General features: G+C 58.9%; 1 protein-coding gene across 1 annotated transcript; it reads left to right on the forward strand.

The window, feature by feature from the left end:
* Positions 1 to 4026: 4026 nt before the first annotated feature.
* On the forward strand, positions 4027 to 6018 carry FEZF2 (FEZ family zinc finger 2; the record flags this gene model as incomplete). The annotated part of the gene is made up of 4 exons (XM_084269643.1): positions 4027 to 4815; positions 4925 to 5059; positions 5153 to 5285; positions 5759 to 6018. The coding sequence occupies 4 exons, from the start codon at positions 4027 to 4029 to the stop codon at positions 6016 to 6018; spliced, it is 1317 nt and encodes a 438-aa protein (XP_084125769.1).
* Positions 6019 to 13433: the final 7415 nt, after the last annotated feature.

Below are 13433 nucleotides of genomic sequence, written 5' to 3' on the forward strand. Positions count from 1 at the left end.
GCCACCATTTCAGCAAGATCGAAGCATAATGCTAATAACTTTCGGCAGCTTCCACTGTGGAGTTTAAGCAGCTGCCAAGTTAAATAACTAGGAGGATCCTAAGTTATCTTCCAGTGGACCATAAATGCTCAGCGCAGACTACCCAGGCGGGGCGGCCCGACGGGCGCAGGGAGCTGTGCCGGGCCTGCGGGGCCCCGAGCTTTCGCCCGGCCGGCACCCACCCGAGATACACCCCCGAGAAGCCCCTCGCCAAGTGGGTCTGGTTGTCAGGGGGCGGAAGGGAAACCCCCGCCGGTTTTCGATGTCCGCGGCCGGGGAGCGTTTGCGCGTGGGGCTGTCGGGCGCGTAAGGGCCAGCGGATGGGAAGAGGCGACAGAAGAGCCCCGGGACAAACCCGGTGTGTTCCGCGTAGGGGGTCGGGCCGTCCCGGCCCCGCGATCGTTGTTCTGGGGCGGAGGGGGCTGCTGAGGTGCAAAAATAACCCTCAGAGCTGTCGCGTCTGCGTTGCGAGAGGATTTGCGGCGTACGCCTTCCAAGGAGACATCCGCAAACCGTTTCTCCCCTGCAAACGCCGGGGGTGGGATGGGGGTTTGCGGAGGATTAAAGCCCCACGGAGAGGCAGAAAGCTGCGCTGAGTCGGGACGTTGCAGCCCGCCCGGTCCTGACCCCAAAGCCGGGCTGGTCCATCCTCTCTCCCTCCCAAACCCGCAGCCCCGTTCGGCGCTCACGGCGTAGAACAGGGGGCGAAGGCACGGCGGTGGGCAGGGCGGCGTGGCCGGGGCAGCTGTCTCAAAGTCAGTCAGTTGTAATATGCTTGCCGGAACAGCAGAAGTCGAATCGGGAGAGACAGCCTCCAGCTGTGCCTAAACCTGCGATTTCAATTAAAATACTGAGCTCCGATGCCCGGGGCTTAGCTGGGGTCCCAAAGCACCGATGGACAAGGCGTGCGGTACCCCGGGTTCTCGCCGGCCGGGAGGGAGCCGCAAAGCGCAGCCTGGGCCGGGAGGCTCCGCGGGGGCTTCTCCGGGCCGCAGGAAGGAGGCGGTCCCGGTGCTGCTGCTGCACGGGGTCCTCGCCGCCGCTCCTCGCCCTCGGGAGCCCCGAGGCCTTGCGGGACCCGCTGCCCCGAGCTGGGCGGTGGGTGGGGAGCGGAGAGCTGGCACGCACCCGCCTCGGCCAGGGAGGAAAGGAGAGGGAGACCCGGGCCAGAAAACATCCGGGCCAGAAAACACCCCGGCGAGGACGAGGGCGGCGCGGGGAAGCTGGCAGCGAGCTCCCGGCCCCGGCTCCGCAGCCCTCTTTTATCCTGCCCGAAATCATCTCGTTTACAGAAAATATTTGTTTGCACTATTAGTTGGTACTGGAGTTAATTACTCAACGTGTGAGCGGGGAGTAATATGGATAAAAGCAGCCCCAGTGTTTATTGTGTGGGTGAGCTGTTGAGCGGTGCTTGAATAAACTGCAATTAGGGTTAGATAGAGATTAATTAACATGTGAGTGGCAAGGTGTAAAATAGTTCCCAACCCTCCACTCAGTATAATCTGCAGGCGAGGAAAAGAAGTTTGTGGAGGCTAATTAAATACTTTGCTAAAGCCGGCGAGCCCCGGGAGCGAGCGGAGGAGCCCAGCCGCCGCCTGCTCGCTGCCCGGCGGAGGCGCGGGCTGGGCGGGCAGCGCGGCTCAGCTCGGCGCGGCTCCCCGGCGCTCAGCCGGGCTCTCCCGCAGCCCAACCGCCGGACGCGCCTTGTGCCCGCTGCACGTAGCTCTCCGCGGTCCCGTCCCACCTCCTCCCCAAAAACCGGCACGGGTTTCTCCCTCGCAAGCTGACCCATCGGACCAAAGGCAGGGAGGATGGAGTTGGGGGACGCCAACACCTGATGCTTCAGGCGAAGAGACCCGCATCACCTCGCCACCCACCCCTCCCCCTCCGACTCCCCCCTGAGCGGGGTGTCTCCCCCCCCCCGCCCCGGCCCCGAGCGCATCCCGGGCGGCGCAGGGCAGCCCCGGGGCAGGGCGCTCCCCTCCGCCCGCCGGGAGCCCGGGGCGGCCGCCGCTCTCTAAGTTTGTTTCTAGAGCGTGTTGTGGTTCGCAGGTGAAAAAGCCTGTCTGCAAACAGCCACCAGCGAGCTGCCCCGGCGGGGAGAGGAGGCGCGGCTTTGTCAGCGCCGCACAAAACCCCCGAATTCCTCCAAACTTTCTTAGGCGTGCTAGGGAGGCGGAAAAAAAATATATAGGGGCCTTTTCATTGCTTGCTTTACCTCTGGCCAGGCTCAATCTAAACCCTTCGCCCCCCTCCCCCGGATAATCCTCCCCTTTATTTTAGAAACACACAAAACGAGGTTCCACGCAGCGCTATAGTGGCTACAAGTGAAAGAGAATTGAGCGCCCTGAATCGCTGGGGAAAATTGGTTCGGCTGAATAGCCCCGGCGAGGGACGGGGCGGCTAATCAGGGCCAGGGGAGGTGCTGCCGCTGGAGCCGGGCCCCCCTAAAACAGGTGGGCACGGGACTCTCTCAATTACCGCGTCCTCGCGTCTGAGGTTTCTGCAAATCCTCCCTCCCGCATCAAGTCGTTTTAATTAGAGAGAGGAAAGGAAGAAACCCCGGCATCCAGGCGCTATAATGTAGCGTCGCCTATATATATTTGGGGGAGGGGAGGAAGGCGGGGGGGGGACACACACACGACCAGGACTAGAAGGGAAAGGGAGAGCCGCCCAACTGCCCCACGGGGGACCGGGGCACCTTTCGGGGTGACACTTTGCAAAATTCCCGTTCGCAGCGCACGGTTCCCTTTAATTTTTTTATTTTTTTATTTTTTTTTAAAGCAGCGAAAACCCAGCCCTGGACTCGGCTCCCTCCGCGTTTATTTAAGGCTAATCACCAGCTACCCTGAGAGGGGAGGGGAGGGGGGGGGGGGTTGGAATTAAAGTTAGTTTAATTAACATTAATACACTGTCCTAATTAATGGGTTGGCTATTAATTTATACATGCTGGGGAGGCTCGCAGATAAGTGACAATTTATTAATTATCTTCCAGCTCGGTTGCAACGGAGCTGATTGCAGATGGGTTGCCAAAATAACTCGAGCATGGTTGCGTGGTAGTTGCTTTAGGGAAAAAAAAAATCATTCTCCCCCTTCTTAAAAAAAAAAAAAAAAGGAAAAAAAAAGAAAAAAAATCCCTCACGCTCACTCGGAGTGGCTCTTCTAACCCCAGCAAGAACTGGAGCACTCTTTTCCACCCAACTTGTGAATCGCACTTGCCTTCTAATTTGCCACATGCAAAACGATTCCTCTGCTTTGCAAGTTGCTTTTTAAGAAGGGAGAGAGAGAGGAAAAAACCCAGCTCGCACACGAGCGATTTGTGCGTCTTAAACTGGAAGGAAATTGTGCGTGGAGGGGAGGGGGGGGGGCTGCTCTTCCTCTCTCTGCCCCAACCCACCGCGCTCCAGCCCGGCGCCTCGGCTCGGGGAAGATCCATGGTGGCATCCCCATGTCATTCTGCTCGAAGTGACTTCATGTGATGTCAGCTTTAAATGTACGAGACCGTGATCTGACGCTCAGGAAGATGTTTGCTATCAAAATGTGACTGTGGTCACACTGCGCTGCTTGGATGCGTCTCGCCGGCACTGGGCAAAGGTAAGTGGTCCCAAGGCGAGCCCCGCCGCCCCTCGGCGTGCCCCCCGCCCCTGCATTTCCCGGACCGCGGCCATCGGTGGGGCTGGGCTGGGTGGCATTGGGTTGGGGGAGGCTTTTTCCTTTTTTTTTTTTTTTAATACTAACAAGGTCTAGCTTGCATGTTACTTTAGCGTGTTCCGCTTAATGAGCAGTAATCTGGTACCCTACGTGCCATTGTTCTTGGATATGTTCATTTGAATGTAAATAGGGAGGGGGTGCCGGTGGGGGGGGGGGGGGTGTGGGGGGAGAACAAGGTGCTTATTAAATTGATTTGTCTCCTGGCTTTTCTGGAATGCAGAGCCGAGAGCGGGAGCGAGTCGCTGCTCACACCAAGTTCCCGCACGGCGGAGCGACATGGCGAGCTCGGGGTCGCTGGAGACGGTCATGCCTTCCTCCTGCCCCCGGCACGACGGCAGGGCCGCCGCCGCTAACCCCTCCAAGACCCTGGCCTTCTCCATCGAGCGGATCATGGCCAAGACGTCGGAGCCCAAGCCAGCCTTCGAGCAGAGGCACGGCGGGCCGGAATCGGAGCCGGGCAAGAAGCCGCTGAGCCTGTGCTCGCCCCTGCCCTGCGTGATCCCCATCCCGCCGCTGGGCTACGAGGTGCCCTCCAAGACTCTCCTCAACTACTCGGAGCTGTGGAAGAGCAGCCTGCGGGGTGGCGCGGGGCTCTGCAAAGCCAACTGCGGTGTCTGCTGCAAGGCAGAGCTTGCCCTGGGCCAGCCCAGCGGCCGGCTCATCAAGCCGCAGGTCATCCACCAAGCGGGGACCGTGCCGGCCGCCCCTCGCTCCCTCTACTACTTCAACTACCTGGACGCCGCGTACCACCCGGCCGACATCCTGCACGGACAGCTCTTCCCCGCCGGCCTGCTGGGCGCCCCGCCGCCGGGGGGGCTCTCGGCCCACCAGAAGCTTTTCCTGCTGGAGAACGCCAAGCTGGCGGGGCTGGCGGCCGAGAAGCTGCCGCCGCCGCCGCCCTTCGCCCACAAGGAGCGGCTGCCGGGACACCTGGACCAGGTGATGAAGGAGGCGGCGGCGGCGGAGCGCGGCGGCCCCCCCAAGGGCCACGCCAAGTTGGGGAGCGGCGGCGGCGGGGCGGCGGAGGGCAAGCCCAAAAACTTTACCTGCGAAGTCTGCGGCAAGGTAAGGGGGGGGCGCCGGCAAGGGGCGTGGAGCGGAGCGGGGCGGGGGGGAGGGGGGCGGCCGGCGGCCGTGCCGTGCCTGACCTCGTCTTCCCGGCGCTTCCCCGCAGGTGTTCAACGCGCACTACAACCTCACCCGCCACATGCCGGTGCACACGGGGGCCAGGCCGTTCGTGTGCAAGGTCTGCGGGAAGGGCTTCCGCCAGGCCAGCACGCTGTGCCGGCACAAAATCATCCACACCCAGGTAGGTGGGGGACAGCCGGGGTGCGGGAGGCAGCAGCTCCCACCCTGCTCTCCCTGCAGCCCCCCTTGACGGGCCTTTCGCCCCCCGGTGCAGGAGAAACCCCACAAGTGCAACCAGTGCGGGAAGGCGTTCAACAGGAGCTCCACGCTCAACACCCACATCCGCATCCACGCCGGCTACAAGCCCTTCGTCTGCGAGTTCTGCGGCAAGGGCTTCCACCAGAAAGGTGAGCCGGGCCGAATCGGGCCGGGGGCCCCCGGAGGGCCCTTGCCCGTCATTAGCGGGGATTAAACGCGGCGAGCCCTGCCCGGCTGGGGGAAGAGCGGGGCGCGGGCAAAGCCACCGCCGCCGCTCCCAATTACTTTCCATCTAAGCCGGGCTGCATGGCCGGGAACTGCTGACGGTTCTCCCTAAATGCTTTTTAAATGAGAGGTGCCGGGTCTTGGTCCTAATCCAGAGCCCTCCATTTGCCGCGGGTCACCGGGCTGACCCTGCCTCTCATTTGTGCCGTGCCAGTTGCGCGCTGCTCCGCGGTGACGCGGACAGAGTTTGACAAGTGGGACGGGGGTGCGGGAGGGAGATACTTCCTAAAGACACCCCCCCGCCCCCCCTCCTTGTCCTGTCCTGCCTTACCTGTGCGCAGTGCGGCCCAGGCACCCTCGGGTAACCCCCTTTCCCACCTTTTTTTTCCTCTCGCAGGCAACTACAAGAACCACAAGCTGACCCACAGCGGAGAGAAGCAGTACAAGTGCACCATTTGTAACAAAGCCTTCCACCAGATCTATAACTTGACTTTCCACATGCACACCCACAATGACAAGAAGCCCTTTACGTGCGTCACTTGCGGGAAAGGATTTTGCAGAAACTTTGATTTAAAGAAGCACGTCCGAAAGTTGCACGACAGCGTCTCCAGCGCTCCGCCGCCGCCGCGGGACCCTGGGCGCAGCGGGCAGAGCTAAGGGCCCGGCGCACCGCCCCACTCGGACCTGCTCCACCAGGCCAGCACTATTTATCCAAACCAGCCTTTGCTTCTCTGTCTTTTCCCCAGCGAGCTCAGCCGCCAGTAGCAAGCGATCCCGAGCCGCAGTTGTATATAAGAGGAATCTTATTTAACGGCGCCTTGTGCCGCCGGAGCGGGCCAGGAGGGGCCGGGCTGGCTGCCCCCCACCAGGACAGCGCTCTTTATACGTGTCTGTAAATCTCCATTTTAAATGTACGCTCGAATAAGTGAGGAATATATATATATCTATATATCTATGATGGGACAATAAACCGGCCCTTCGCAGGTGTCTCATTTCCCACCTCGGCCCCGGTCCGAGCGGGGACCGGGATGAATGAACGGCGCTATCCGCCGTGTAAGCGCGGCTTGCGGGAGCTCCGGGCGTCGGGCACTGCGGCTCCAGGGCCGGCCGTGGGCTCCGGAGGAAACAGAAGGAGGGGGGCGGGGGGGGTGGGGAACTGGGCGGCTTCAGAGGGCTGCCACCCTCCCCGGGAAAGGGGCAGCGCCGGTGCGGGACCCCCGGTGGGGCTGTGCGGCCCCGGCCGGCAGCGCGAAGGGCGGTTCGGAGTTTCCCCGCGCCGCTCTCCGGGGTCGGTTCATTACGGCGTGTTTAAGCCGCTCCTGAATGACTATCTTTTCCTGCATGCAGATGAAATGATCTCACGCTTGCTTTCCGAGTAATGACCCAAATTAAGAGAGAAAACACAGACCCTTCAAACCGCATTACATTAATCTAATCACTCCCAGCAGGCCTCAGAAACTCTTTTTGATCAGAATATGGATAATCAAGCACTTGGATTACACTAAATATTCCCTTTTCATCTCCCCCCCTCCCTCACTTTTAATATGCAAGTGTCTATTCCGGCCACGTCGTTAGGAACAATATTATTCTAGCGGAGAAGGGAGCTTGTGCCGGCCGTGCGTGTGCGTGCTGCTCGGGCCGGGCTTGCCAATGAAGAGGGGAGCGAGCGAGGCACCAAAATGCCTGGGGACGCCGTAATGGGGAGTTCACCTTTCTCCGCTTAATTGAGTGGTTAAATGGGGGCAGGCGAGGACGAGCACAGCTCACCGCCGAGCGCAAGAACGGAAAGCGACCCCTCGCTCCGGCTTTCTGGATTCATTATTCGGCTGAGATGCTCCGTGCTCCCCGAGGAGCGGGCTGGGGCCGGGGGGATGCCGGGCCGCCGTGCTCCCGTCGGAGCGACGGGGGTGATTTCAGAGTTTCTCGGGGTGTGGATTTTTACATGCCAAAAGTATCGTTTTGTTGGTTTAGGTCGGGTGAGGAGCGGGAAAGGACGGCCGGTGATCCTGGCAGTCAAGATCGTGGCGGAATTTAAATGTTAAAAGATTTGGGGACAGTTCCAGGTTAAAAGGGAATTAAACACCACCACCCCACCCCCAAACAATCACAGTCGCCGTAAGTCACCGCTCTGGAAAACCTTGTAAGGGGGACGGGGACACGGCCGTTCCCTAAGCGAAGGGGCTGTAGCTCAAACCCTCGCAGGCGGGTCGCGGTTGAAAACCGCCAACCGAGCCCGGCTCTCCCGCCGCCGCGATAGACGGGGCGGGACAGCCCACGGGCCGGGGGCTGCGGGAAGGGACTCCCCTACTCGGTGAGGACAGCGTGCGAGGGGGAGGCCACGCAAGACGAGGTCCCGGAGAAGGAGAGCGGGGCGCGGAGGCGAGCGGCGTGGCGGGGCGTGCGCAACCCAGGGAGCGGCTGTTCCTCCGCACCTCGGGGAGCGACGGTTCCTCCGCACCTCGGGTGCTGGGAAAAGGTCTGGGCTGCCAGCCGAGCGCCGAAAGCGGGAGCCAGGCGCGGCTGTGGGCCCCACAGACAGCGCGCAGGCTGCTTCCCCAGCCCTCCTGATGGGCGAGAGCAGTGCGAAACCTGCTCCCGGGAAGAAAATTAAGGAAGCGCGTTCTTTTCGCATTTTTAGAAAAAGCGACGTTGTTTACAGAGCCGTCTGTGAGAGGGGGAGCGGCATCCTCGTCACGGCTAAGGGCATCCTCGGGGCACCCTGACGGGCCGCGCCCGCTGCTGCTGGGTGGGTCGGTCACCTCGCCCCTCCTGGGAGGCGGCGGGCAGCCCGCCCCGGGCCGGCAGTCGCCCCGGCTTCCCCCCGACCTCGGACGCACTGGGAAGGGGCCACCGCAGCGCGCTCGCCGCCGGCCGGCCCCGGCGCACACACACCCCACATCCCCCCCCGGGATCTCACCCGGATCCCGGCACACACAAGCCGCAGATCGCGGGGGAGGGGCGGCTCTGTCAGACACACACACGCCAGAGACTCCAATTATCTTCTCCCTCACAAGATGTTTCTGCTGTCCACGACTGCTCACACTTCGGCACTCTTGCCAGCAAGCCTCAATAATAACACAAAACCCGCACAAAAACCTCTCTCCCGGCGCCGCAGCCGCGCACACAACAGATTGAGCGGTGCCGGTGCCTCGGGGGGAGGGTTAGAGGTGCCTCCGCGCAGAGAGGGACGTGCCAGCGCCGCCGGGCTTCCCCCCTCGGCCCGCCCGGCCCGGCCCGCCGCCTCCCCGGGACCAGGCGGCACCCAGGTGCGTCCCGCCAGGCACCGGGAAGCGAACAACCTAAAGGCAGCTGCGTTGCCCTTTTCCCTGCACTCCGCTCTCCAAACGTCTGAGCAACCAGTTTGCTGCTAGAAACATGTTAATTGCCAACGGAGCTCATTAAGGCATGCACATGCAAAACACAGCGAGGGAGATTAAATGGACAAAAGCGCAATAATGAACTGTCAACAATCGGACCCATCTACACGACCAGGAGCACTCAAGAATGAGGCATTTAGAGGCAACAAAGGATTGTCTGGGACAGGAAGAAAGGACGACCTAGACTTTTGTTTAGTCAACACAATTGATTACAAATGAGAGATTAACAGGATAGCTTCAGAGTTTTTTTGAAGGAGGCAGAAGAGAAAAGTCCAATTAAGTGCACCGAATGTTAACTACATTGATTTCCACGGCCAGCCCTAGAGAAATTCTCATTAAACCATCCCTGGCGATCCCTTTTGGAAAGTAATTTGTCTCCCTGATGGAGCAGAGAAAGGGAGCCGTGTAAAGAGAAAGAAGCGCTAGTTCTTGGCACAATGAGCTTAGGAGACACACTGGAAAGAGCCAAAGGGGGAGTTAATGAGCATCTGACAAGCCGCTTGGACCCGGGCCTGGAGAGCAGCGATGAAAAGATGGAATTGGCCAACAACTATTCTTTATATCAAACATAAAAAGGCCAATCTGAAACAGGGCTGCTCAAAGCTGGTGGGGAAGAAAAGAAAGGCCCCCACTGGGGGGTGGAGAGGAGGGCTCAACTGCCCCATTGGGACGGGGAAAAAAAATAAAATCAGTGCACTGGCATGTCCCTCTTCCGAGCGAGCGGGGTTGCCGGACCGCGGCCGGGGAACCGGCGCCCCGCCGCAGCCGCCCCCCAGCCCGGAGGCGTTTGCACAGGCTGGCTTCACCCCACACTGCCCCCCAGGAAAGGGGACCCCACGCCAGCCGAGCCGCGTACCGTTTTAAGAGGTTATCCCGCAGAGGTAGATCACCGGCCAGCCCAAATCACAGGTCTCTGGCTCTCCCCAGAAGGCAGCGTCACCTCGAAACCCGCCTCGCTCCTCCCTTGCCCACCTGTACCGACCCGGGCTGCGGGACCCCCCGGGCACCGCGGAGCGCAACGCAAGGCAGCGCGCCTCCTCTCTGCTCGTGTAGACACGGCTCGCTCGGAGGCTCTTAAATCAGATTAGAGCTCGTTAATAACAATTTTGGCTTAAGTCTGTATTGACTTAGGTTTAGGAATGGCTTAGCACTTTCGCTTAAGTCAACACTACGGCTAAATTGACACATGCCTTTCCCAACCCGCCGGGACCCCGCAGACGCCCAGGTGTCCGTAGGATCTGTCCTTCTCCCGCTTTACAGAAGTCTTTCCATTATTTTTAAGCGAGCCTGCCGGGCCTCGAGCATGCCAGCCTGCCCACACGTGTTGCCCATGAGGGTCTCCACACACACCTCGCAGGATCGGGACAGTTCTGTCCTTCGGGCTCTCGCCCTTTTTACTGTCCAGCCACTGTTGGCCCTTCCCCAGCCCCCGACGGCGTCACCCGTGCCCCCTCCCTAACGCCTCTTTCCTTCCCCACCTCTCTCTACAGGCCCCCCTCTACTCCTTCAGATTTGGACCCCGGAAACCCCCCAGAGAGCCGGGGCGGCGCTGCCACCTGCACCTGAGCTCTGCGGAGAGAGGAAGGGGCCAGAGGCAGCTGCCCCCGCAGTCGAAGCGAAGGCGGCACAGTGGGTCCCGACGCGGTCATCGCCCTTCGGCCACCACCAACAGCGCCCACGGCGTGGGCTACCGGCTCTCCGGCAGCGTTTGACCCCAGGAATAGCTGCACACGGACGGGACAGTGAAGGGGCAGGTAGGCCCCGGGGCTGTACAGGCAGAAGGGGCAAGCAGCATGCCACGGCTGTGGGAACAGGTCCCCGTTCCTCGGGATGGGGGGGGGGGGGGTTGGAGGTGCTGCTTGGTGACATGGTCACCCCACACCCTTACTCTCCTGAGGGCTTCTGCAGGCACGTCTCACACCATGGCCAGCTTTGCCCCAAACCATTCATCTTCCTAAAACCCTTCCCCACCTTCTCCGGAGCCACCAGCCCTGCGGCTCTCCAGGGCAGCCCCGGTGTTGCAGGCACAGCGCTGTGCTGTACGGCACCATCGCCGTATAACGACACCGGTAGAGACACACGAAAACTGGGGGGAAAAAAACCTCTTACCAGCTCCCTCCTACGATCCTCCCTGACTGTCCAGACGATCCCAACCCCACTCCTGGTCCCCTCTGACTACTACCAAGCCTGCATTATTTGTACTTATCTTTTGCAATTGCTTAATTGATTAATCACGGAAAAGTGAGTCCAACACGTGCCTTCAATTACAAAAAAAAAAGAAAGAAAAAAAGGAGGGGGGTGGTATTTGGACCCGCGCTCTCCCTTTTGGGGGAGGTTGCCTTTCTCTGTCAGGTGTTGTGGCCCTCAGGGAGCCCCGGGCCGGGCCACTAAAAACTGCGGCTCCCCTCCGCTCCCTCCCACCATTGGGGACGATTAACAGCCAGCGCGGATGCTGAAAGTCACCGGTGTTCTTAAAATCATTAAAAATCTGCTTTAAAGTGACTTCGTAAGAACGTGTTTAGTTACGGAAAAGCCGCCTTGTCCGAGTGGGGAGGGGGACAAAATGCTATCAAACAGAGTGTGCAGGAAGAGTTTATAAACCCCAAACACCACAAAAACGTGACTGTTCCTACAAACGTTTGAATCTTTGCCGTCTACTGCGTTTGACGATGAGTAACTTGAGAGTGACCTGGCCTGGAGACAGAAGTACTTCAACCGATGGGTAGCACCGCGGCTTCACCTGTCCCGGCTCCTTGCCGAGCCTTTCAGAGCACCCCCGGCCCCCTCCGGGCGGCTCCATCCCGCGGGCGATACAAGCAAATGAGGGGTGTGTGTGTGTTTGCGCGTGGAGTAGCCCCAGCCCACCGCGCTGCTCCGCCAGCGGCGGCCGGGAGCAAAACCCTCGCCCAAACACAACGGGGTTGGGCGTTTTGAACCACTTGGAAGACTGAGGCCATGCGAGCCAAATATTCCCCAAATCGAGCCCGCTGGCTTGCTGCAATAGGCGCGATTGTCCTTTGAAGGGCGCAGGCGATTTAGCCCAGGAGCACCTGAGACCTCCTGCAATCCCGCTCCCCAAGTCCCGCTAAGTGTCTGCTACTCCTTCTACCGCTTCCTCACCGCTGCCAGTTGCCAAGATATTTCACATAAATAGAGGCTTTCTGATTTATAATCAGCCTCTTCCTTCTGATTCATTATGTTAATGAATTGAGATATTACCAACATCGGATTATCGCATCACTGAATGAATCCAGCAAAAGCAAGCTGATTATTGAGGAAAAAGCCAAGCGTACCCGAAACTTCACAGAAAGAAGCGTCCGAGAAACGCCGTAAAGCGGCCGCAGTTTTGTTTAAGCTCGCCCTACACCCCGTCCACACGGTGACGGGGGAACGCGACGGTTTCGTACACATACACAAACCTTTCCCCTCTGGAATTACGGAGACGCTTGCCACCGTTACGGTTATTATTACGAACGTTTCCAAGGAATCAAACCCGCTGCCCTGAGCTGCCCTGGGAGTGTCGGCGCCGTGAAGCGAGAGGACGCGCACACGACGTGCTGCTCCTCGTTCCCCTTCTCAGCGCAGCGCTCCTGACCGCACACGGCCCCAGCACCCCCGAAACGACCGATCGCCGCCGCCTGTCCTCCCACTCAGACCTTCCCCACGCCCAGAGCCATCTCATTTTTTTTTTTTTAATTCACACCCTCCCCTCCCCAAATTCCCTTTCCAAAGCGCCGCTTGGCTCGGGCTCTCCTGGGCTTGGAGCAATCCTACCCCTCGGGCAGGCTCCGCCAAGCCCCGGAGCGGAGGCGAGCGCAGCCGCGGCCAGCTGCGGGGACCGCGCTCAGCTTAGATCGCGCTTAACAAAGCTGCAGGCATGTGGTTCACTTAAGCAAATTATCCTCCGGAAGCTTTTATTGAGCAACAGTTAGAGCACCGTGAATTAAGCTATTGGGAACACATACAAACTAAATGGGTAAAGAAAATGCGAGCCTGGAAACCAACATGACGTTTCCCAACACGGGTGCGAGGCAGGTACTAATTTACTGCGGCTTCAAGCTACGTAATTAGTCAAGGAGACTGTAATTTACTTATAGGACGGCAAAGTTTTCCTTTTATTAATTTGCAATATATTTGTAAAATAATCTTACGGCAGCTGGCTCTGCTTGAATCTGTTTCAAAAGTGTGATGTAAATACCGTCTCACACTATTTTGTTGCCTATTAGGGCTTTCTGGTAGGTGATACGACTGAGAGTAAGGAGAAAGAACACCACACATTTATTTTTAAGATCATCCTCTCTAGTGACAAAACTTAGGGGAAGAAGTGAGCATACTTCCTATCTGTACGCGTTTTAAAAAAAAAAGGTATGCAAAGTAACTCAAATGGAAAAGGTACAACTGGAAGACTTACGTACACAGAGGGTACAATTTAGAGCTGTTTCAGCCGCGTTTAAAAGGAGTAGCAAATTCCCAAATCAAATCACGCTATTTACGGCAAAGACAAAGAGCTCCACACAGCAGGAGGATGCACTAGAGAACCGGGCTTTTTCCCACCTGTTTCTTTTGCAAGGGTTTGAGTATCTCTATCCATATCTCGCTAATAAGCACATATCTGAAGCGATTTATCTGACAGTTAGGAAGAGTGCAAATAATTGATCTGGGACTAATGATTATAATCTTCACTCAGCGATTAAT

This window comes from Gallinula chloropus (assembly GCF_964237585.1).
Source record: "Gallinula chloropus genome assembly, chromosome: 12".
NCBI lineage: Eukaryota > Metazoa > Chordata > Aves > Gruiformes > Rallidae > Gallinula > Gallinula chloropus.